At 37.2% G+C, this 24,214-nt stretch overlaps 1 protein-coding gene across 2 annotated transcripts in view; it reads right to left on the reverse strand.

Annotated features, from left to right (window-relative positions):
• IMMP1L (inner mitochondrial membrane peptidase subunit 1) overlaps positions 1-24,214 on the reverse strand; it is a 58,707-nt gene that overhangs the window by 28,088 nt on the left and 6,405 nt on the right. Inside the window, exons 3-6 of one of the 2 annotated variants that reach the window (XM_084775295.1) lie at positions 12,015-12,120; positions 8,015-8,123; positions 2,497-2,636; positions 394-482 (exon numbers count right to left, since the gene is read on the reverse strand). In XM_084775295.1, the coding sequence (XP_084631421.1) occupies positions 394-482; positions 2,497-2,601 (194 nt within the window). In that variant the 5' untranslated portion in view covers positions 2,602-2,636; positions 8,015-8,123; positions 12,015-12,120. The remainder of the gene's footprint in view (positions 1-393; positions 483-2,496; positions 2,637-8,014; positions 8,124-12,014; positions 12,121-24,214) is intronic. The other variant, XM_084775294.1, reaches the window with a different exon arrangement.

A 24,214-nucleotide genomic window follows, 5' to 3' on the forward strand; every position in this document is an offset into this window, starting at 1 on the left:
CACACAAAGCCAAACCTAGAGATCATGGAGTAGTTATGTCTCTGTACAAAGAATAAGCAAGGCAGTCATCAGTGCTAACTAGAACACTGATATGGTGAGCATACGCCCATGAGGCTCTTGCTACTGACATAAAGCATTTTAGGAGCCTATAAAGAGAATGAGGCTCTCACATATGTCTTAATAAGGACTGCTGACTGTCCTGGATGATAAAGTGAAGAGACGCAGTGGCCACAGACACTGTACATGTTGACTATGAAAATGTTCTCAAAGAAACAGGAAATAGTCAAGACTTTTGTCTACATATAAAAGGATTTTTAACACAAAGTTAGAAATTACAAAAAAAAATAGAGTTTATATACCTTTCCTGTAGGTATATCCATAATAGAAATTTACCTTTGGATGCCATAAAAATGTCGGCTAAGATTTTCTGCAAAGACAATATCTGAATTTTGAATTGTGGGTTCCATTGACGGTCCAGAACACTGAAAAGAAAGGCAATCTTCTAAGCTCAAATCTCTTTAAATATACAAAAATCTTTTGCATGGGCTTAAGAGAAAGAAAATTGGGTAAATGTTCTTCCTAGAAACAGACCATATTATAATTGTTTGATGATACTTTATAAGACACGAACAAAGTAACATCTCTACTTGTAATTTTTGGCCACCTTACAGAATACTGAACTCCACAAGGAACACGGGCACCTTGTCTCAGTCTCCCATTATGTAAATCTCCACCAAGGGAAGGACTGAGCAGAGTGTCTGTGGCTGATACATCCTTGTAGCATGACTGATGGACTTCCTTGGTTTTCTCACTTATTGCCCATTGTGGCCATTTTAAAGCAACATTTCACTGTTCATTCTCTGAGAACTGACATTCCCTCGCCCAGGAAAATGCTTACTCATTATGACAGGGCTGCAGCTTACATTCTTGACTAAAAAATACAGTGAGATGGACTCTATAAAGACGTTCATATCTATATGTCTTAAAATAACAATCTTGATATGTGCCTAATTCTGCAGTAATAATTGCCACTTAAGAATATAAAGAACATAGTCTTTATCTAGTCTATCATTTATCTGTAAATACTCTTTTATTCAAAACAGGCAAAATAATAAACATTTAAATAAAATAATGAATAACAATGAAGTTTAGGTTTACTACTTCTGGAAATACCAATGTCTTTGTCAAGACTTAAGGGGAGGAGTGTTAGTTAAATACATCTATATCCTTTACCCCAGCTCAAATAATCATTATTATAAGTATCACTCTTTTAAAGTAAAACTAATGTAAAAATAACAACAACAACACCCGCCCCGCCAAAAAACCCCACTGGCTGATCAGTCAGCCAATACTGTTTGATTTACATAACAAAGACTTGAACATTCTGAGTTTACAGATGTTGAGAACAAATGCTTATTGGGAAATCCAGCGCTATATTGTATTACTGCTCTAATCAGAATAGTCACGTGCTTGAGTGATAACTTGGTATTAGTAGTTTTAAGCATCAGAGAAATCTGTGTTAATTCAACTCTCTTACTTACTAACAGTGGGGCCTGGAATGAGTTTGTTTTCTGAGCCTGAGGGTTTCCTCTTGAGTAGAATGAATTCCTCACATAAGTGCAATGGGCAATGTAAGGGAAGAAGTTACCAGCATCAACCATATTCTAGAAAGCACAACAGTACTCAGATGATCACTGTTTATAAATAGTTTCTCAAGAGGACTGGTTGTGCTCTGCTAAATACAGAATATAAAAGTAAGGATTCAATGGCTCTAACATTTTATTCTGATGCAGATACAAACATACTTTTTTTGCTTACCTGTTTGGTTTTTATTATTTCTTTACTGTATTGTGTTTGTGTGCATGTGCGTATGTGTGTATACATATACTTTCCACAGAGCATCAATTGAGGTCAAAGGACAACTTGTGAGAATCAGTTTTCTTTCCACCATGTAGATCCTGGGTATCAGATGGTGGCAAGCACCTTACTCACTGAGACATCTCACTGGCCCTGTTGGTTTTGAGACAAGGTTTGTTTTGTGGCTAAGGAGGGATGGGTGAGGTACTTGTGACGGAGTCTTATTAGGCACCACAGGATGGACTTGAACTCAGTATGTACCTAGTCTCACCTTGAACTCATAGTCTAAGGCCTCAACTTTCAGATTAAAGGTGTATGTCACTACACTCAGTTCCAATATTTAGAAATATTTTATGTTTTGTTTTTTCCCTGAGACAGGGTTTCTCTGTGTAGCCTTGGCTGTCCTGGACTCACTTTGTAGACAAGGCTGGCCTTGAACTCACAGAGACCTTGAGTGTTGCGGTTATAGATGTGCACCACTAAGCCTGACATGATTTTATGTTTTAATTTTCATGAAATGACCTCAAGCAAATTTAAAAAACAAACAAACAAACAAACAAACAAAAAAACCTCTGATGTCTCCTTGCATTAAAAAAGAAGCTGTATTTTAAAATGAAAATTCTAAATGTAGAAACTTACCATCACAACACCACCAACATATTCAAAAGCGCAATGAGCTATACAGCCATACTGAAGGGTATAGCCAGCAAGTCGAATGGCCTTTCCCAGAACAGCACGAAGCATAGTTCAAAGTTGACTCTGCCAGCCTGATGGTGAATCTGAAAGTTTCATGATCAGAACCTCTTAAAACAATTCAGAAAGAGTTCTACTGTAAAATATCTCATTATACACAGAATGACACAAATCAGTTTTGTTCATCTGTTACTGAACATTTAAGTGACTGAGTTCATGATAACCACCAGCTCAAAAACCACCCTATAAGCTCCTTACTAAGGAACAGGTCCTGATAAGGACAAGCACACCAAAACATGTCGTGAAATCCTTGAAATCTTTAAACAATGGAACTTCCAAACCTTCAGAATCACACAGAAAACCATTATTAACACTTAAATGAATCCCCGTCCTCATTCCTTACCGAAACATGCGTGCACGTGCGCACACACACACACACACACACACACACACACACACACACTTAACAACAATTAATGAAAACAGAGGCCATGAATTTGAAAAAGAACAAGGAGAGGCAGAAGAGAGGGCTTAGAAAGAGAAATGATATATTATAATCCCCAACTATAAAAATCACCCCCCAAAGTTCCTATAATTGCTTACAAATAGGTAAATTTAGTTTGAGGCACCCTCAACCTTTCCTGAGCCTCATCCATTCATATTTGATATAGAATAAGGTACCTCTTAACCTCTTACATCATTATGATGAGAGCTCTCCTTTGTGTTAATAATTTTGTCAAAAGACAAACAAATTTAAAAAAAAAGGAGCTGGAAATTTTATTCCTATTTCAATGAGGATTATATTCTTCAGTAAACAACAGAAAACTAAAGTAGTAACTTAAATAAAGGTCTGTTTTCTATCAACATTAGCACCCATAGCCAAGTTATAGGCAGAAAGAACTAAGAAATAGAAAGAGAACTCTAGCAACATAGTTTTGTGTTGATTTTGTTGTTTTTTGTTTGTTTACTTCAGGAATAAATACATTCCTTCCACTTGCATGTAACTAGCCAAAAACATATTAAAAAGTTCAAGAGGTGCTGCAAGAGTCTTACTTGTAACACGATTGAACCATTACAATTCATGTTAAATATCATTTTAGAAAGAAACAAGAAAGAAAAAAAGAAAGAAAGAAAGAAAGTAAGAAAGAAAGAAAGAAAAAGAAAAGAAAACTTAAAATGTGTAAGAGGGATACAGATATGGACATGGAGATATTATATACATTTACTCTGAAAAAGTTTAGCCATAACAAATACAAACTCTAGTGCCAAGAATGGTTTATTTCTCAAGCAATTGTTGGTCAATGGGGTCACAGTGATCCCCAAATATTATAGGTTGTTGCCATTACTCCTGGTTACCTTCCAGATGTTGACAGTGAGAGCTTTTTGATGACGATGCCACACACATACACCATAAAACATGGGAAAATCCAGTGTTTTCTGACCTGGACCATTCTTATTGGCTAGCTTTCATGGTGCTGAAAGGTGACCCCTGAGTTAGAGTAATGGCACAATAGTATTATAAACGCTATAGGAGGAACTAACCACTTCTTGGCTAGATTAAAGGCCACATTTACAAGACAGGACCCATACTGGGACAAGTATCTGTGCCTATAAAGGTCATGGGCCCTAGGGGAGAACCTAGTACTATTATTCTACTAAACGGACATAGTATTAAAATGACTCCTAAGGACACGTTGCTATATTCATACTATGTTGCAAAAGATAGTGATTAACACAGAGACAGAGCTGATAAGTGTGCAAAGAATGACTGCACAGTGCTTGGCCCGAGATATATACCACACCCCAAAGCTCAGTCATCATCATAGAAGAGGGGGTGCAAAGATGTTAAGATCTAGAGGTGGTGGATGACTACATGAAAGAGTGTTTTCCACATACACCAGGAATGAAATACAAATGAACTCACAGATTATAACCACAAGGATGAGCCTTAGGTCAGTTCAGTCCAGACAAAATGCCAGCATGGCAATGAGAAGGAGACACAAAGACTGAAACCCTGGCTGGAGGTATTTGATGGCTGCTAAAAAGTAAGAGTCGATTTTGTTCAAGGGAAGGATAGAAGAGTTTTGTATTTTATTAAATTCCAGGAATTGATGATTTGTTTTGGGTATCTATCTTGAGAATTACTGGTTATAAAATAACCCCTGGCCTCTAGCTACCAATAGCCCTGTCTTTCCAATCTGTGTTAAGTCACAATGTTTCCAAACATTTCTTTATGTCTACTGAAATGCTGAATTACCACAGTTGAGAACAGCTACAGAGAGGGGGAAAAGTCAGATAGGATGAGTTCTTGGGCAAGAGGAGTATTATAAACTTAGGAGCTGTGGAGGTTTGAATGAGAAAGGCCTGTAAGTCATATATTTGAATGCTTGGTCCCCATTTGGTGGAACTGTTTGGGAAGTATTAAGAGATATGACCTTGTTGGTGAAGGTGTCATTCACACTGGAGGTTGGGGAGGGGGGTGCTTTGAAGTTTCAAAAGCCCATGCCATTTCCAGTTACTATTATTCATTTTCTCACTCTCTCCTCTCTCTTTTCTCTCTCTTCTCTCTTCTCCTCCTCCTCCTCCTTCTCCTTCTCCTCCTCCTCCTCCTCTTCTTCTCTTAGGAAAAACTTACTTTTCTGCCGTGTGGCTTCTGTCTCTCTCTCTCTCTCTCTCTGCCCCTTCTCCCCACCTAATGCTTGTAGATCAAGATGTAAGCGCTAACTACTGCTCCACTGCCATGACTGCCATGTTCCTTGCCATGACGGTCATGTGCTTACCCTATGGAACCATGATCCTGAGAGAGGTTTTCTTTTATAAGTTGCCTTGGTCATGGTGTCTTTTCACAATAGAAAAGTAACCAAGAGAAGAGCTAACAATAATACTCCTGCAGAGACAGAGAGGGGGGATCAAAAGACCAGTGGCAAGAGAAAGGAAAAGTGGTAAGACAGAAAGATGATTGCACAAGAAAAGAAGTCAAGTAGAAGGACTTCAGTGCCAGCTGTGACAGTAGCTACAAGAGGCTAAAGTTCATTCAAGGCCAGCCTGGTCTGCACGAGTCCAGGACAGCCTGGGCTACACAGAGAAACCATGTCTCAAAAAACAAAAGCAAAGCAAAGTGGTAAAGTTCTCAGTAAAAATAAAACAACTACAAAATCTGGACAAGTTATACAAAATAGTTCTCTAAAAGTATTAGGTATGAATACAGATGGTCGCAGAAGGGACCCTCCTAGACTGTACAAGTGGGCAAAGAGACTAAGCAGCAATGGCATGCATTCATTGCTCTGCTTCTTAACTGTGGCTGTGACGTTACAGCTACTGCAAGCTCCTGTGTTCCTGGCTCCCCTGCCATGATAGACAGTACCCCAGCTGTGAACCACAATAAGCCATTTTACCCTTAAGTGGGTTTTTCAGAGTATTTTACTGCAGAAACAGTAAGAATGAGACATTAAATAATCCAATGTAAAAACCATACTATTTTTACTCATCAACTCATGAATTTAAGAACATTTATACTGTGAATTCTCAACAATGTTTCTATAATGTTAACATACTTATTCTGTGCAGAAACTTGTTTTCAGTTTAAATTTAGAAATGGAATTGCGGCCAAATCAGAATACTCTGCTGAACTTCATGCAGAACTCTTAAATTGCTTCTCAAAGCATGTGCAATCTTTTAGATTTTTTTAAACCAGAAATATATAAGCATTTCAATTTCTACACATATTTCCCAATAGAAATAATATTCAGATTTTTATTATGTCATTCATCCTAATAAATATGAAGTGATACCTCACTGTGATATTTTCATTTAGTTAATAATGTTAAGCATATTTTTCCTATGATTATTGGCCATTTGTCTATCTTTGAAAAAAATGGCCATTTAAACCATTTGCCCACTTTTATAATTGTGTTATTATAATTTTAAATGTAGCTGGATCAAAGATTTTAAGCATGCCATGAAACATTCTCACAATCCCAACATTTGTGAACCTGAGGCAGGATGATCCTGAGTTCAAGGCCAGGCTCTGCTAAACAGTGAGACTCTGTCTGAAAAATAAAAACCAATATAATTTATTATAAAAGTTTACTAAGAAGATTAGATTCAGCCTCACAGGAGATTGGGAACTAAAACATGAAAACCAGTGGATAATGAAGGAAACAAGTAGCATCAAAATTCTAAAGGAAAGAAGCAAATAGGGCATGTGATGCTTAGTTTTAACTATCAACTTGGCATAATCAAGAATCACTTAGGATTCTCAATGAGGGTAAGGGGTGCCTGTGGACATGTCTGTGGGGAGTTGTGTTGATTATAATTGGGGGGGGGGGGCGGAAATATGCCATTGTGAACCACACCATTCCTTCACCCAGGTCACAGACTGTACGTTGGAGAAGGGACTCGGATATTGGCAGCTCTTCAGTCTTGTAAAAGAGTGAGGCAGCTACTGTCTCACATGTTTTTGTTTTCTCTCAGTCAAGTCATGAGCTGAGATCAAGAATTCCTGACAGAAAGCCAACCAGTAAGCTGGTTGTTCTTTACAGATGTGCTGTTACTAGTCTATGACTGCTGTAACAAATCATCATAGATCTAGCAACCTAAAACACAAATATAGAAACTCACAGCCTGCCAGTCAGAACTCTGCGACAAATCTTACTGGTTAGGTCAAGGTGTTGACAAGGTTCTACATTCCTTTCCAGATGCTTTAGGTAAAGTCGTTGGCCTTTTCTGGCTTCTAAAGTCACCAGCATTCTTTGGTTCAGAGTCCCTTTCCTTCACCCCCAAAGTCTTGCATTTCTCCATCACTCAATGGTCCCTCCCTAACTTCCACTGACTTACAAAGACCTTTATAATTATATTCATCTCACAGTAACCCACGATGACCTTATTCTAGTCCTAGCTTCAAATTCCTTTCTCCATGTACAATAAAGTGCTCACAGGTCAGGAGATGGAGATCTTTAGAGGGCCATTATCTACTTATCGTATCGGGACACTAACACATAAACCTAAAAATTATCCAACTGTATCTCCAGAAAGCAGAAAGTGGCATCAACTGGCAAGCTTTTGAAAATAAATTCAAATTATTGGTATAAAGGCAAGATATATAACTATATACATTGGGAATGTGGTTCAGTGTTCTCCATTAGCAAGTCTCTCAGGTGACTCTAAGTCCATCTTTGACTAAGGAGCATTTGAAAGCCACTGTTATCCATTCTCAAGGAGGTTAATGGCCACCTCCAGCCTCAGTCCCCGTGTTCACCTATGCACTGGCATGTCCTTTGTAATTAACCACATCCTAGTTGTCCTGAGAGTAGAAGTGGGGACCGTGAGTATTTGAAAGTGAACCTAGGGTGCTGAGCATGCTAGGAAACCACCTACTATAGAGGTACAGCCCCAGGCACTTTGGATTCTTTGACTGTAAAGCACACTCTTACTAATGTGCTGAGGCTGGCTGGCTCAGACTTACCCTGTAGCCGAGGCAGGCCTTGACTGCAAATTTATTACTTCTACTTCCCAAGTAGCTAGGATTACAAGCTTGTGCCTTCAAGGCTGTTCTTCAAAAATTTTAATTCCACCTAGAAAACAGAAAATGGCATTTTTATTCATATATGTGTGTGTTTTCTAAAAACTAATGACATAAATATTTATATATCATTAAGATAATGAATCAATTTCATTAAAGAAGAACATACCTACATTATCAAAATAATTACTAGGAAAGGTAAGAGAAACTAAGAGTGCCCATTAATGGTGTCATTTAACATAGAAAGAGATATACAGAATGATCGTCCATAAAAATATAGCAAAATTTGACAGCCAACAGAGGTGAGCTGCATGCTGTCCTCCAACCCCACCATCTGCCTTCTGGAGAAGGCCTATGGGCCACAGGAAAATCCAGCTTAAGCCCCTCTCTACCAATTTCCTGCCTGCCTAGACCACCTAGAGCATAGCCAGCAGAAGTGAGCTGAGATCTGTCCCCTAAGCGCCATTCAGGTCCAAGGCTCTTTCTGCTTCCTTGAGGAGTCCAGCATCAAGAATATCCAGCCAACACCAGGGAGAGTCAGATGGCTAAAGGCCAGCATAAGAACACAACCAACAAGAGCTGGAGCAATATTGCACCACCAGAGCCCCTACGACAACAAGCCTTGGATTTCCTAACATGCCAAAGGACAAGAAGACGACCTTAAATCCAATCTTAAAGAGAGAGGCCTTGAAAGAGGAAATGAATAAATCCCTCAAAGAAATACAAGAAAATACAATCAAATACATGAAGGAAATGAATAAAACTGTTTAAAACCTGAAAATGAAAATAGATGCAATAAAGAAAACACAATCTGAGGGAGTCCTGGAGATGGAAAACCCAGGGAAGAGAACAGGAACAACAGATGGAAGATCACCAACAGAACACAGAAGATGGAAGATAGACTCTTAGATGTAGAAAATATGATTGAGAAAAATCGATACATCAAAGAAAATGTTAAATCTAAAAAATTTTCGACACACACATCTAGGAAAGCTGGGATACTTTGAAAAGACCAAACCTAAGAATAATAGGGATATAAAAAGGAAAAGAATCCTAGCTAGAAGGCCCAAAAAATATTTTCAACAAAATCATAGAAAACTTCTCAACCTAAAGAAAGAGATGCCTATAAGCATACAAGAAGCTTACAGAACATCAAATAGATTGGACGAGAAAATAAAATCATCCTGACATATAATAATCAAAACATGAAATGTACAGAAAAAGAAAGAATATTAAAAGCAGCAAAGGGAAAAGGCCAAGTAACATATAAAGGCAGACCTCTAAGAGTTACACATGACTTCTCAATAGAGACTCTAAAAGTTACTAAGTCCTGGACAGATGTACTGCATACTCTAGGAGAGGAGATGTCAGTCCAGATTACTACACCCAGCAAAGCTTTTAATCATAGATGGCAGAAACAAGATATTCCATGACAAACCCAAATTTAAACAATATCTACCCCAAAATTCAGCCCTATAGAAGGTACTAGAAGGAAAACACCAAGAGGTTAACTACACCTAAGATAACATGGGAAATAAATAACTCCAGACCAGCAAAACCAAAAAGAAGAGAATCTACTCCTGCCTCTCACCACCAACATCAAATTAGCAAGAATTAAAACTTATTGATCAAATGGATGGAACTAGAAAACATTATCCTGAGTGAGGTAACCCAGACCCAGAAAGATGCTCATGGTATGTACTCATTTATAAGTGGATATTAGCCATATAATATAATACAGGATAATCATACTAAAATCCACAAACCCAAAGAAATAACAAGCACAACCCAAGGGAAGATGCTTGAATTCCACTCAGAAGGGAAAACAGAATAAACATCGGAAGTGGATGAAGAGAGGAAACTGAGTTGGGGAGGCTACAGGGAGAGGATCAAGGGTAGGGATCAGATGTGGTTAGAACAGGGTGGTAGGCCACAGGGCTGGGAGAAAGGAAACTGAGCAGGGAGGGCATATCTAAGGCAAGCTGGAGACCTGCAACACAGTAGGCTCCTGGGAGGATATGGCGGTGACTCTAGCTGACTTCTAGCTGTGGGGGACATGAAGACTTCCAATAAAAGGAGAAGGAGATCAACCCACCCACAAAACCTTCAACCCCAAATTTACCCTGCCTGTAAGATGTGTGGTGATAAAGATGGAGCGGAGAATGAGGGAATGGCCAACCAACGACTGGCCCAACCTGAGACCCACCCCATAGGAGAGAGCCAACCCCTGACACTATTAAAAATACTCTGCTATGCTTGCAGATAGGGGCATAATATAACTGTCTTCTGAGAGGCTCCACCCAGCAGCAGACTGAAAGATGTTAAGACTCACATCCAAACATTAGGTAGAGCCCGGGGTATCTTGTGGAAGAGTGGGAGTAAGGATAGAGGTACTGCCGGGACAAGAACTCCTCAAGAAAGCCAACAGAGTCAACTAATTAAGGCCCATAGAGGTCTACAGAGACAGAAGCACCAACCAAAGAGCATGCATGGGCTGGACATAGGCCCTTGACACATATGTAACTGATGGGCAGCTTGGTTTTCATGTGGTTCCCCTAGGAAGTGGAGCTGGGTTTGTCTCTGACATGAGCTCTGTTGCCTGCTTTTGGATCACTTTCCCCTAACTGGGCTGCCTTGTCTGGCATCAGTGAAAGAGGATGTGCTTAGTCCTGATGTGATTCAATGTGCTAGGGCGGATTTGTAAGGCGTTGAAGGGGGTGGGGGCACTCCCCTTTTCTAAGAAGGGAAGGGGGAAAAGATTGGGAGGGTGGGACTGGGAGGAACGCAAGGCGGGGGCTGCCATCGGGATGTATGAATAAATAAATAAATTTAACAACAACAACAAAAATCAATCATTGGTCATTAATATCTCTCAATATCAGTGGACTCAATTCCCCAATAAAAAGACACAGGCTAACAGAATGGATGCAAAAACAAAACCCATCATTCTGCTGCATACAAGAAACACCCCAGCAACAAAGATAAACATCACCTCAGAGTAAATGGCTAGAAAAAGGTTTTCCAAGCAAACAGATCCAAGAAGCAAGATGGAGTAGCCATTCTAAAAAATTTAATAAAATAGGCTTTCAACCAAAATTAATCAAAAGAGATGGGGAAGGGCACTTCATACACATCAAAAGAAAACTCCACCAAGGTGACATCTCAATTCTGAACATCTCTGCCCCAAATGCAAGGTCACCAACATTCATAAAAGAAACATTACTCAACAAAGAAAGAGAATTTCAGGCCAATTTCCCTTTTGGACATTGATGCAAAAATACACAACAAAATACTCATAAACTGAATCCAAGAATACATAAAAAAAAAAATAACATCCACCATAAATAAGTAGGCTTCATCCTAGAAAAGCAGGGGTGGTTCAATATATGAAAATCCATTAACGTAATCTACCGTATAAACAAATTGAAGGAAATAGCAATATAAACAATATAAAATATCTTGGTATAACTCTAACCAAGCAAGTGGAAGACCTGTTTGGCAAGAACTTCAAGTCTCTGAAGAAAGAAACTGAAGAAGATATCAGAAGATGAAAAGATCTCCCATGTTCATGGATTGGTAGGATTAACATAGGACAAATGGCCACCTTACCAAAACCAGTTTACAGAGTTAATGAAATTTGCCTCAAAATTCTAATATCATTCTTTACGGACCTGGAAAGAGCAATTCTCAACTTAATATGAAAAAATAAAAAACCCAAGATAGCTAAAACAATCCTGTACAATAAAAACAAAAACAAAAACAAAACTTGTGAAGGTATCACCATTCATGATTTCAAACTGTACTACAGAGCAATAGTAATAAAAACTCCATGGTATTAGCATTAAAAACAGACTAAGGTTTCCAGGCATTTTAGAAGCTAATTAAATAAATTATTAATATTATTTTGTTATCATTACTGAACTAATATAAGAAGAGGACTCACTGCTATTTATAAAAATGTTAGCAGTAGCTAAGGTGAGCTGAGTATGGTAGATCTCAGTCCTGGGGAAGTGGAGGTAAGCAGATGAGGAGTTCAATGTCATCTTCAGCTGTAAAAGAAATTTAAGGCCAGCCTGGAATACATAAGACCCACCTTAAATACAAATATATTGCAGTATATTTCTTTCATTTGGGCCAGAAAAAATATTTTGACATATCTGATATGAAATTACTTTTAAAACCATGTTTTCCCATAGAAAGATTAATATAAAACAACTGTAAGATATATGTCCATTTATGATCCTAGATGGGGGTTACTGAGCCAGGTAGAGAACAAAGGCTCATCAAGATACAAGTGCACAACGCTCACTAGCGGAGTTACTCACTTTCACACAGCAGTCTCTCCAACAACGTAATTCAAATGCCTGCTAAAGTAAATTCACCTTTAAGACTGCTCATGAAATATAGGGGGAGGAGGTCTCCCTCAATCACAGACATAGGGGAGGGAAGAAGGGGGAAAGTGGGAGGGAGGGAGGAATAGGAGGATACAAGGGAAGGGCTAACAATTGAGATGTAATACGAATAAATTAATAAAAAATTTTAAGAAAAATAAAAGACTGCTCATGAATTGACCAAATCTATAAATATTAAACCTACTGTAAGATTTTTCCAGAGTTTATTTTTCACGTTTAAAAAATACACATTCAAAGCACTCTGATCCCATAATCTATGAAGATTTTATTATGTCCTTTTGTTTTATTTCAAGAGGAAAAAATCTGGAATCACTCTCAGGCTTAAAGCAGGTGAACACTTTTTCACTTTGACTGTAGGATCAAAATAACCTCATAATTGAATATCAACCAAAATTAAAAATTCATAGTTCAGATACTATTATCATAGCACTAATACTGAATCCTTGGGAGCAAAGAGACAGAATCTTCAGTTTTAATAAGTCCTAGGAAGAAAGCTCAGAAAAGGTCTTTGTGCTAACACTAGAGGCCATAGAAGCCTGCTCAACATTTTCAGAAATTCAAGACTTAACCACTCTTATTTTAAACTGTCAACTTTGGGATGATTTTGTAAATTTTCCTTATTGATTAAATTTTATAATTAATTCTTTAACATACTATTCCAATCACTTTCATCAATCACATTATCATTCCCCTATGATTCTCTTGTTATAAACATCTAAAATCAAAATAACATTAATTCAAATGGAAGAGCTAACACTTCACACTACAGGCAGCCGCCACTGCTGCCACACCCTAGCACATATAGGTTCCTCAGAGGGTCTCTGAGTCAATAAACATCCAAAAAGGAGAGAGCTGACCATGTCTTAATCAGCAGTTCCTATCAGTCCCAGCCTGCTGTTTTGTTAGCCCTAGCATCCCTCTCCATTACTTCTCATTTCCTGTAGCTTACATCCCATTATTTTATCTCACAACATACTTCAACTCTTCCTGACATCATTATGTATCATCCATGCTGCAAATTAAATCAGTATCTACCTTTTCAAGATGAATCAAATGTATAACTAATAGAGTACTACATTCAAATTATGTATATTTACACAAAAGAATGTGTATCATTGGGAAGAACTTACATGTTCATGCTGAATTTGATTAAGATGTACTTATTTTGGGCTTTAAGTAAAAAAATCTAATAATATATGATTGGCACCTAAGATAGAAGAAGGAGACTAATTCTAAAGAGAAATTTAAAAAAACAGCTTAACTACAATTACAAATTCCCACTGTGCTTAATAAAGGCAAACTTACAGACAGAGTTTAAAGAAATGATACTTTACAAAACAATTATATGATATTATTAAATAAGCACAGAAAATTAAGCTGACTAAATAATACAAGTAATTTCACAATGAGGAAATGATTTCATTCCCTCTATTTCAACGATTGCTTTTTCTCATAATAAAATTTTAAGTAAATAATTTTTCAAGTGGTAAAACTACAGAGCTCTAGAGAAATATCATTAAGCTTTCTTGCCCATTCATTTTAAATAGAGTAAAATCAAGAAACACACAATACAGTAGCTTGACAGTGGTCACATCAAATCCAGTAAGAATGACACACTTGCAAGGAGAGTTGGCAGAACACCATTTACACTTATATTCTACTTAATGGCTTTCCAACAAAGACTTTATACAGAAGATAAAAGGCACTGCATGCAAACGGACGCTATAGGTCCATGTATAAATATATGTGATTGGGCTTTACTCTTATAACATCATGAAAATATTTTATCCACCCATATTCAGTTAAAAATTTAAAGTTTAAAAACATTTAGACTGCATTTTTATAATCTATTTTTGAAATGTAAAGCTACTAAGATCAAGAAGCACAATAAGATACAAGTCAAGTCCTATGAATAAATATTTTTAAATTAACTACTCTGAGATCATAACACTGACAATACTAATTATCTTTTCTTGTCTTGGCAGTTATGGTGCATACTGTTTGGGTGACTGATGGGATAATTTCACTTCATTTTCTCTCAGTTTATTCTGAATAGTATAAGAGAAGAATATTAAAACAATTAACACCTCTAAACAAAGTATTTGATAAGGTTCTGGGATGAAATAAAGTGTTAAAAAAATTAACTAATGGGCTGATTTTAGAGCAACTAACTACCCCATATGCTGACTGAAAGCTGGACTACAAACCATTGGAGATAGCCACTCAGCACTGTACTAACTATCCTCAGCCTTGGTCATGTTAACAGCATTTATTTCTCACAAAGAGTCATTTCATCAATAGTTCGAGCTAATGTTACTTAAATATCATAAATATGTATTATATATTTTAAACTACTAAATGTTCTATTGACCAAGAATATTTGACATCAGCAACTCAAACAATCAAAAATAGGTAAAATGTATGTCAAAACAAATTATTTTCAATTTCTTACATCTATATGCATTTTATTACATCAATAATAGCTCTATATCCAAAAGATAACAATATTTATATTAATATTTAATCTCACATACAAATCTTTAAAACAGCAATTACTTGGTCACTCAACTAGAAAAAGTGTAAGGCATCACCAAACAGTTTTATATTTGAACAGTGTAATAAAATGTGAACCATATGATGACCAGTTTGTATAAGTCACATTACATAAACCTAGATATTACAATAAAAGATATGTTCTTTGCCATGATCACCTGGTTTTTTATTGTTGTTTATAAAATTAATCACAGTTAGCAGGGCAGAAATCGCTTTGAGCTTCGTGAATGACATCCAAGAGATGGGAAAGGATTAGTTCTCAGTTGCTGCCAGTTATAACGCCAGGTGGCTTTTTCTGCAGTGAAGGTGTTACCGATAATCCCATTACACTGGCACTAAATCTTGCAGACATCAAAATTATCACCAAGGTTCCTTTTCATCCCATCCTTTCCAAATGACTGGAAGTCGCTTCACCTGAAAGAAGTCAAATCCACATGCAGCTGCTGTTTTAGCAGGCAGCAAACTCCCTGAGAATGCCAGTCATGATTCAATTTTGCTGTGCTGGTGGCCCCCTATTCCCTGTCCAATAATACATCTGTTAAAAAATCCTACAGCTACAAATCAAGTTTAATCCTACCAGGGACCTCATGTTGGTCTTGTCTTCCAAAAAGGCAGCAGGGTCTGCTGTCTATCTCTGCTAGTGTCTGGGGAATACCCTTTAAATCCCAGCCCTACTTAGAAGAATAAGCTAAGGATCACAAAACATGACCTCAAAAACCCTGATATGACTATATTCTGACCCAGAGGCATTCATTCTAGGTGAAGATTAGAACTTTGCATAATAAGATTACACAGCAAGTGAATGATATCAAGGGACTATCCATATGCAGCCGCCTGGTTCTGTATAGACAGCCTGTGCTGCACAATATGCACTGCCGAGAAAGAGCTGGGTCTTTCTAGCTGAAATAAAATAGATTCACATAAATTAGTTGGCCATTTCCAGAGTCCTAAATCCCCTATTACATCTTTTATTGACAGCTCCTGAGAGGATAGCACAAATGTTACTCCTTTTTATTCTGTGCTTCTGTAACATCATGCTCTGTAATTGAAATGTACATAGATTATGTCTTAAAATTAACATCTTGTTTGCTGTAATCTTGGATTACAATTGACTGTGTGCATAATAAAATTAAGAAATCAATGGATGGATTTATCATCTCCAAGAAACTAGAGGTATTGTTTATAGAGTGGTTTAACATTTTGTGTCAGCACTTTAAATACAAAAGTCACAGAGAGTAGTCAATAAAATTTAATGAGTCAAAGAATACAACAGGCATTGGCTAATGTCTACATCGAAGTTAAACTGTGCTAAGATTAAGTTATATTATTCGAAATTCAGAAAGTGGGGGAAAACTCAAGGAACTCATGAATATATGATTTTCTCTAAGCTATATTCTAGCACAGTCAATTATTTATGCTGCTGTGTACTTTTTTGATATTATATGAGGTTATTAAATAAGCATGGTGAGAGAAAGAAAGGAGAAAGAGGTACCCAAGGGGGGGGGGGAGAGAGAGGGAGAGAGACAGAGACAGACAGAGACATAGAGAGAGACAGAGACAGAGACAGGGGAAGAGAGAAAGAGCTAAGAGAGAGAGGGAGGGAGGGAGGGAGGGAGGGAGGGAGGGGGTAAGAGAGCTGATGTCAAGAAAGGATAAGCAGGCTACCAAGATGAGACTTGTTAGCCTGTGACCATATAGTGGGGGAGGAGGTCCCCCTCGGGTCTTAGACCTAGGGGACGGAATAGGGTGAAAGTGGGAGGGAGGGAGGGAGGGAGGGAGGGAATACAGGTGATGGGATAACAACTGAGTTGTAATCTGAATAAATTAATTAAATAAAAAGAATCAAAACATAAAAAAGAGAGCTGATGTCTACATTTTTAAAGATTTATTTTTATTATATTTAATCTACGTGTACGTGTATGTAGGACTGTAAACATGTGATTGCAAATACAGATGGAAGTCAGAAGCCCTGAAGTTGGAGGACAGATGACAGTGAACCACCTGATACCAGCGCTGGGAATCAAATCTGGGTCCTATGCCAAGAACACTACATGCTTAGAAGTGCTGAGTCATTCCTCCCTTTTGTGTCTACATTTCTTTATAAAGTGGGTACACTGGAGTCTTTGTTTGGTTCATTGGCTGGTTTTTGGTTTTTTGAGACAAGGTTTCTCTGTGTATCCTTGGCTGTTCTGGAATTTGCTCTGTGCACCAGGCTGGCCTCGAATTCACAGGGATTCTTCTGCCTCTGCCTCCTGAGTGCCTATACCACCACCACTTTACACTGTGGTTTTTAAAGCAAATCCCCTAATCATTGTATAACTACATTGTAAGACAGTTGCATCAACTAATATTAATTATAATTCAGGGTTTTATAATTCCTAATTACATATGTAAAAGTATGTCCCAGTGAAATAACGTCTCTACATAGTACCATACACAGTATTTTCAGAATACTGTACAAAGAATTTTAGAGATATTTAGAAAACATTTTATAAACAAGCATATAAAATGAAAGCTTTATAACCATTTGCACAAGCATCAATCTAGAGAAATCTAAGGGCATATAAGGAGGAGATAGCTTTATGTGAAAAAGTATTAAGGTTCCTTGTATGATAAAAACATGTTCTTCAGTATCCTTGAATGTGGCTTACTCACTAAGTCTGATTTACCCATAATTTCTGAAGAACAGTCCTTACCATCACTTTGGCCATTATCACATCATCACAGTATATTTAAGCCTGTCTACATGCTATCTGGTCAGTACTCAGGAGTCAGGTAATATAATTCTGATTTTCTATGATAAGTTTATTATTGACAGAACTGTAAGTAAACAGTTTAATTTCATAGCACATGAATACTCTTTAGTTACCCTGACAACATTATTAGAAAAATAATAAATAGTACAAAAATTTATTTTATCATGATGTATTATAATGATTGTGTAATACCTTATAGCTACAGCCAAGGCTACAGAAAGAAAACATGTCTCAAAAAACCATAAACCATTGAAAAAGAAAAAGCTCAAAGAACCATAAATCATCAAAACAAACGAACAAAAAACTCAGTATACCCACTTTATAAAGAAATGTAGGTGCAAACTGGAGGAATTAACTCAGCACGTCATAGCATGTAGTGTTCTTAGCATAGTAGGACACAGATCTATCAACCCTGGGGCTGCTGAATACTTCAAATGTAACCAGTTTAAACACATATAAGCCACAATGAATTCTGAAGACATTATAAAAAAATGGAAAAATATAACATGTTAGTGATCCATGTTGAATAGTTAGGTAGTAACTGGATATACCTGGCTAAGAAAAGCATTACATGGCTCACATTAAATTGCCACTGGATAATACTGTGTTGGCATTCATACATTTTTAATAGCTTGTTCCTGTGTTGGTTCACGTTTGTCAGCTTGACACAAGCAGAGTTACCTGGGAAAATGCAACCCCAATTGAAAACTGATTCCATCAAACTGGCCTATGGACAAGTTTGGGGGTATTTTCTTAATTAATCATTGATATGGGAGGGTTTAGCCCACTGTGGTAGGTGGTCCTGGGAGACGTAAGAAAATAGGCTGAGCAAGTCATGAGGAACAAGAAAATAAGAAGCATTCTCCCATAGTTCTTGGCTCTCCTTCTGCCTGAGTCCCTGCCCTGACTTTGCTCAATGATGAAAGGTTTTGCCAAACTGCTCTTGGTCATGGTGTTCATCACAGCAACGGAAGGCAAACGAGAAGGTTCCTCAGCTAAATGAAACTGTTCAAAACAGCACTAGAGCAGTGAGTTGAGAAAAAAAAAAACAGTATTAAAACTGATGAATAAACTTATTAATGACAGGATAGGATCTTGCCACTAAAACTTCCATTGAGTGCTTCTAGCTTAAAGGAAATGTAAGAGATGAGATTTCCCGAAAGACTAGCTATTTTGCAAACATAAAAGGAATCATGATGTGTCAAGCTGCAAGAAAGAAAGAAAGAAAGAAAAAGCTTCAGTACAGCAAGTCTGGGATGGGCATGGGCTGACAGGGTCTCACTATGCAGTTTCAGCTGGCTTCAACCTCTCTGTGAGTCTCCTGACTCAGCCACACAACTGCAAGAATTACAAGCCTATGTCATCATTCCCAGTAAATACAGATTTTTTTTTTTCGCAGAACTTTTTCATCCTCTCAAATACATCTACAACAAAAATGTAGATTTAAAAATAAATATATCCTTCCTGGGCTACTTCTCCATATTACACCTGTGTTCAACAGAGAGCAGCTTAAAAACATGTCTGAGCATATAAAGGACCATGTTTTTTTCTATATGACTATAAAATTGTTTATACTCAAAATTTTTCACCATATTTAAGTAGCAATGAAAGAGATTAAAGCATTTAGTATATTTCAGAATGTTAGTAAAAAATGAAGAATCAATTTTATAAATTATTAGTAAACTGCTTTTCTATAAGTCTCTTCATCATATCCATTAGTTTTTTAAGCTTTCACTTAAAAATTGTTCCATAGAAGAATACTTAAAAATAGTTAAAATATGTAACATATGCCTAACAACCAAAAAATAAAATGACTCATTTATAATGGCCACAGACAAACCATAATATAATTAAAATAAAGTCTATCTCTACCAAGTATTTAAGTGATTTTAACAACATGATGCAAATTGACATGTTTAAGGTATTAGCTTACATAAAAGTTGCTTTTTCATAATTGTTCCTTTAAATTTTTTATTTAATATATTACTCTACTGCTGAAATTTGAGTATTTATAAATAACATGGTTAAAATTTAATCTATCCTTTATTGTTTAATCATGTCATTTTCTCTGGCTTCTTAAAATTATTAAGTTTAGCCTTTTTTAGTTTACAAGTATCATATAAATACACACACACACACACACACACACACACAGACACAAATGAAAACAACAGTAACAAAAAATAAACCTTTCTAACCATCAATAGATGAGTGCGATGATATTCACTCTAAGTTAATCTCCAGACATCCAAATTCATGAATAAAAATTCATCAGGTTTAAATACACTGAGCCTATTAAGCAAGAACAAAAGCATATGCACAAAAGAGCTTTTAATATATTTCAAAGCCCACAAGAGCCATGGTCTCATTAAAATTATAAATTACACAAACATGGAATGAAGATTCAAACGGCAGTGCAGCTAAGCAGATTACAGAAAGGCCCGAGTTCCATATGATAACACACCATGGCCCTCCCAGATGGGGGCTTGGAACAAAAAGGCCATCACCACAGCTAGGGAAAACCTCCTTGTGATCTCTGGTTTCTGTTCAGCACATGACAGCCAAATAATATGTTGATTATTCTGTTTGTGCTGCTAAGCTTGTACGATGGAATAAAAGCGATATGATCTATTGTGAACTCAATGCTAATGTGTTGCTCCACTCATAAGTAATATATTGATTTTATTTTGAAATTATCTTTTATCTGAATATCCATTTTTAAATGCATGAATTAAAATAAAAGCCATGATAAAATAATAGTTAATTTGATACTTGAAACTAAAAATGCAGTTGACAAGTGAAGAACATCTGAATGCCTAGTGAGAAGTCAAATCTAATCACTTACCTTTCCTTTAACTTCTGCATTGTGATCAGAGTGTATTTTAAAATATCTTAAAATGGGAAATTAATCTCATTATGAAATATAAAAGTAGCACAACAATAATTAACTTACTAATACACATTACTGGCTAGATAAAAGCTCAATAATTAGGATATTTAAAAAATAATTCTATAATATAAATAATAGCAAATATTAGAACAAATAGTAATATTTTGAAAAAATGGCGTTAAAAAAAGAAAAAATATAATTGAAGGTCTCATAAATGTTTACAACTTTGCCACAAATGGTAATCATGTGGTCCTATTTAAAATAAGTTAGAAGACACATATAATTTTTAAATATAACTCCAGCATTAATATATTGCCATGGTGACAAAAAGTTAAAATCTAAATTTTCTTTCAATTAAAATTATATATTTAATAGGCTAATCTTTAATGGGGGAATTATATCCAACTTAGGTTACTAGGATTATGTACAAATGCTTCACAAAATTACATATTTCATAAACAAATAATTATAAATATCAGTGTCACTAACATTGAAAACAGTAACACTTATTTTCCTTCTCCAGAAACTCCTGTCTGAATAATACAGCAGAATCTTCTTAAAGACAGATAACAAAAACAAAACAGCAATAAAAGAAGTACAAAAGGCAAATGTGGACAAACAGGCCTACTTCCTTAAGGATTATTTTGTAGAAAGTACGTAACTATGAGTCTTCACCACCTACGTCCACTTTGCTTGGCTCTTTCTCCAGATATAGTCTTGAGTCCAAAAAGTAGAGTAAAATTGCCTCACAAGAAAATACAGCCTAGAATGGTAAGTCTGAAGGACAGAACAAAGACATACGTAGAGAACTAACTTAGTGTACAACATATCCTTGGAATGGATAAATACGACCCAAACAAGAAAAGGGACTAAATATAACTGACATCTATTAAATCTGTGAACTCCTGTTCATCAAAAACCCTGCTGAGAAAATGGAAAACAAATGTAAGTCAGAGAAATCAATGTCCACACTTAATCATAAATTCATATTTTGAATATATAAAAACTGCTACTCAAAGAAAAACACAGAAAATAGGAGAGTGTGCAAAAGAGATGAGCAAGCACCTTGTAAGAAACACCAAATAGCTAGTATGTATATGAAAAAAGCAATCTACTTCATTACCACACAAGAGACTATAAATTACAGATATAATTTCATAGCCACTGGAACTTGAAAAGTGAAAAGGATAAAGTCCAGCCCTAGACAATGTGTGGTGCACTTGGAGTCCTCATGCAGTGTGAATCAGCACAGCTGTCTTAGAAGAAGGGCAAATTGCTTAAACCTGGATATGTACCTACAAAATCTATTTCACTCCTAATACATTGTCAAAGAAATATGAACATGTACATGGCCATACACACACATGGTGCACTCTAGCATGTTTAGAGTGACAATACATGAAACCTCCCTAAATATCTGCTAATGATGAGATGAACAATTATTGTCCATATCCTGGTATATAGCAATGAAAGTAAACCATAAGTAGTTACAATAAGCTAGACAAATCTCACAATATAATGCTGAACAAAGGAAAATAGACACAAAACATATGTGTACATATTACAATACATGACAGAAGTAATCCCTGCTATGAAACACCAGGTGAGTAGTTCTCCTCATGTGGGAAGGGGAAGTGGCCAGCAGCTGCCATGGAGGGCTCTTACACAATGCCACAAAGTGTCCTTCCTTCTATCTGCATGCTAGTCACCTGGGTGAGTCTGGTTTGTAAAAACCCATTAGGCCATCTACTTCTAACGCCTTCTTCTCTGTACAGACAACCTTTTAAAAAGGCAGGTCCCCATCCCTTCTCACCCGCCATTTTCTCTATCCAGAGCTCTCCTCTGCCCCTCATCAGAGCTTAATTCAGGTAACTCCCCAGGTGATGAAACTCAAATAAAGTAAATTTCCTTAATGTATAAATGGATCAGTAAAGCTTTACATGGTATTGGCATTTTTAAAAAGGCAGGGTTATACACAAATATATAAAAAGAAAAATGTAGTCGCATCTATGGCATAAAAAACTTCTGAACTGATCTGTATATATTCTTCTTTTTTTTTTTTCTGCAAGACAGGGTTTCTCTGTGTAGCCTTGGCTGTCCAGGACTCGTTTTGTATACAAGGCTGGCCTTGAACTCACAGCCCTCTGCCTGCCTCTGCCAGGTGCTGGGATTAAAGGCGTGCACCACCATGCCCGGCTCCTGATCTACACACACACACACACACACGCACGCACGCACGCACACACATTATCTGCTAAGATAATAAGCTCCGGCTTTGAATGAAGCAGCCCAAGTCCTCTGTGTTGCTGTCTGCCCTCATGCCCAGCCTCCTCAGACTTGGCTGTCTTTATAGCAGGGCAGTCTTTGCTGCTATTGCAACAGCTTTGGAAATAAGGACAGAACTGACAACCAGCTCTTCTGGCAGAAACCAGAAGTGGATGGATGGTGGGGCAGCATGAGGAATGTCAGCACTATCCCCTCTGTACTCAAAGTTGATAAACACTGTCTGTCAATCATGAACGATCCCTTAAAACTTTCATTTTATCTTTCCAATAAAGTTAGACAACATAATTTACTCTTTAATACTAATGTTATATAAAGTAACTAAATCGATGATAATGTGACATAATAAGCCAAACTTATTCCATACCATGTATTATTTGTATTTTTTTCTCTTACTGAGATGTTTTAAATACCCACAATGAATGCAGAAACACACAAGGAACATTCTTAAAATTAGCATCCACTATAGCTGCCTTTTAGAAGATCACCTATGACTGGGAACATTAACATTTTGGGAGTTTTAAACACAGAGCTCCCTATAAGCTAATCCTTCGTTAACGAGCCAAATATCTGATAATTTCTATAAGTCAGTTGTGCAAATTTCGAACTACATAACTTAAAACATTTAAGAAAATGTCCTGATTTCACTTTACTATGTTAAGAGTACCAAATAGATCCAGGCTAGTTCCTAATTCCAAGTCGCTCTACGTCTTTAAAGTTTTTATTCTTCTTACACTGGCCTACTGAACACAGGGCCTCACATGGAAGACACCCAGAGACAGCCATTATGATGAGCAAGTATGTGGTGGAGAGATGGAAGAGAAAGAGAAGCAAAACAGTTTTAGTACTATGAAAAAAGTGGAACTGTAGACATAAGGGTGGAGAGGAACAGCCAGCTGTGAGGAGCTGCCCGCCATGCCCTGCGGCCATGGTAAAACCCTAGGCTGTGCTTCAGCTGACTGGCGTGTCTGGGTTCATGGTCATGCAGCAGCAGAGCTCTGTGTGCATGCCTGTATCTCTTACTACCACCAAAGACCATGCAGACAACCCTGGCCTGGGCTGCTACCTGGGACCACCGAGCTGGACCTGCCTCTCGTTGGCTGCAGCACTTAGGAGGACTGGCCCCAGCTACAGTGAACACCAGTGACCCTGGCGGCATGGGTGAGGGTGAGCCAGGCCCAAGGGCATGAGGGCTGGCTCTGCCCCTTGCTTGCTGAAGCTTTGGGTGAGCTACCCAGGGCAGTACTGG

Source organism: Acomys minous (genome assembly GCF_964271855.1).
Source record: "Acomys minous genome assembly, chromosome: 3".
Taxonomy (NCBI): Eukaryota; Metazoa; Chordata; class Mammalia; order Rodentia; family Muridae; genus Acomys; species Acomys minous.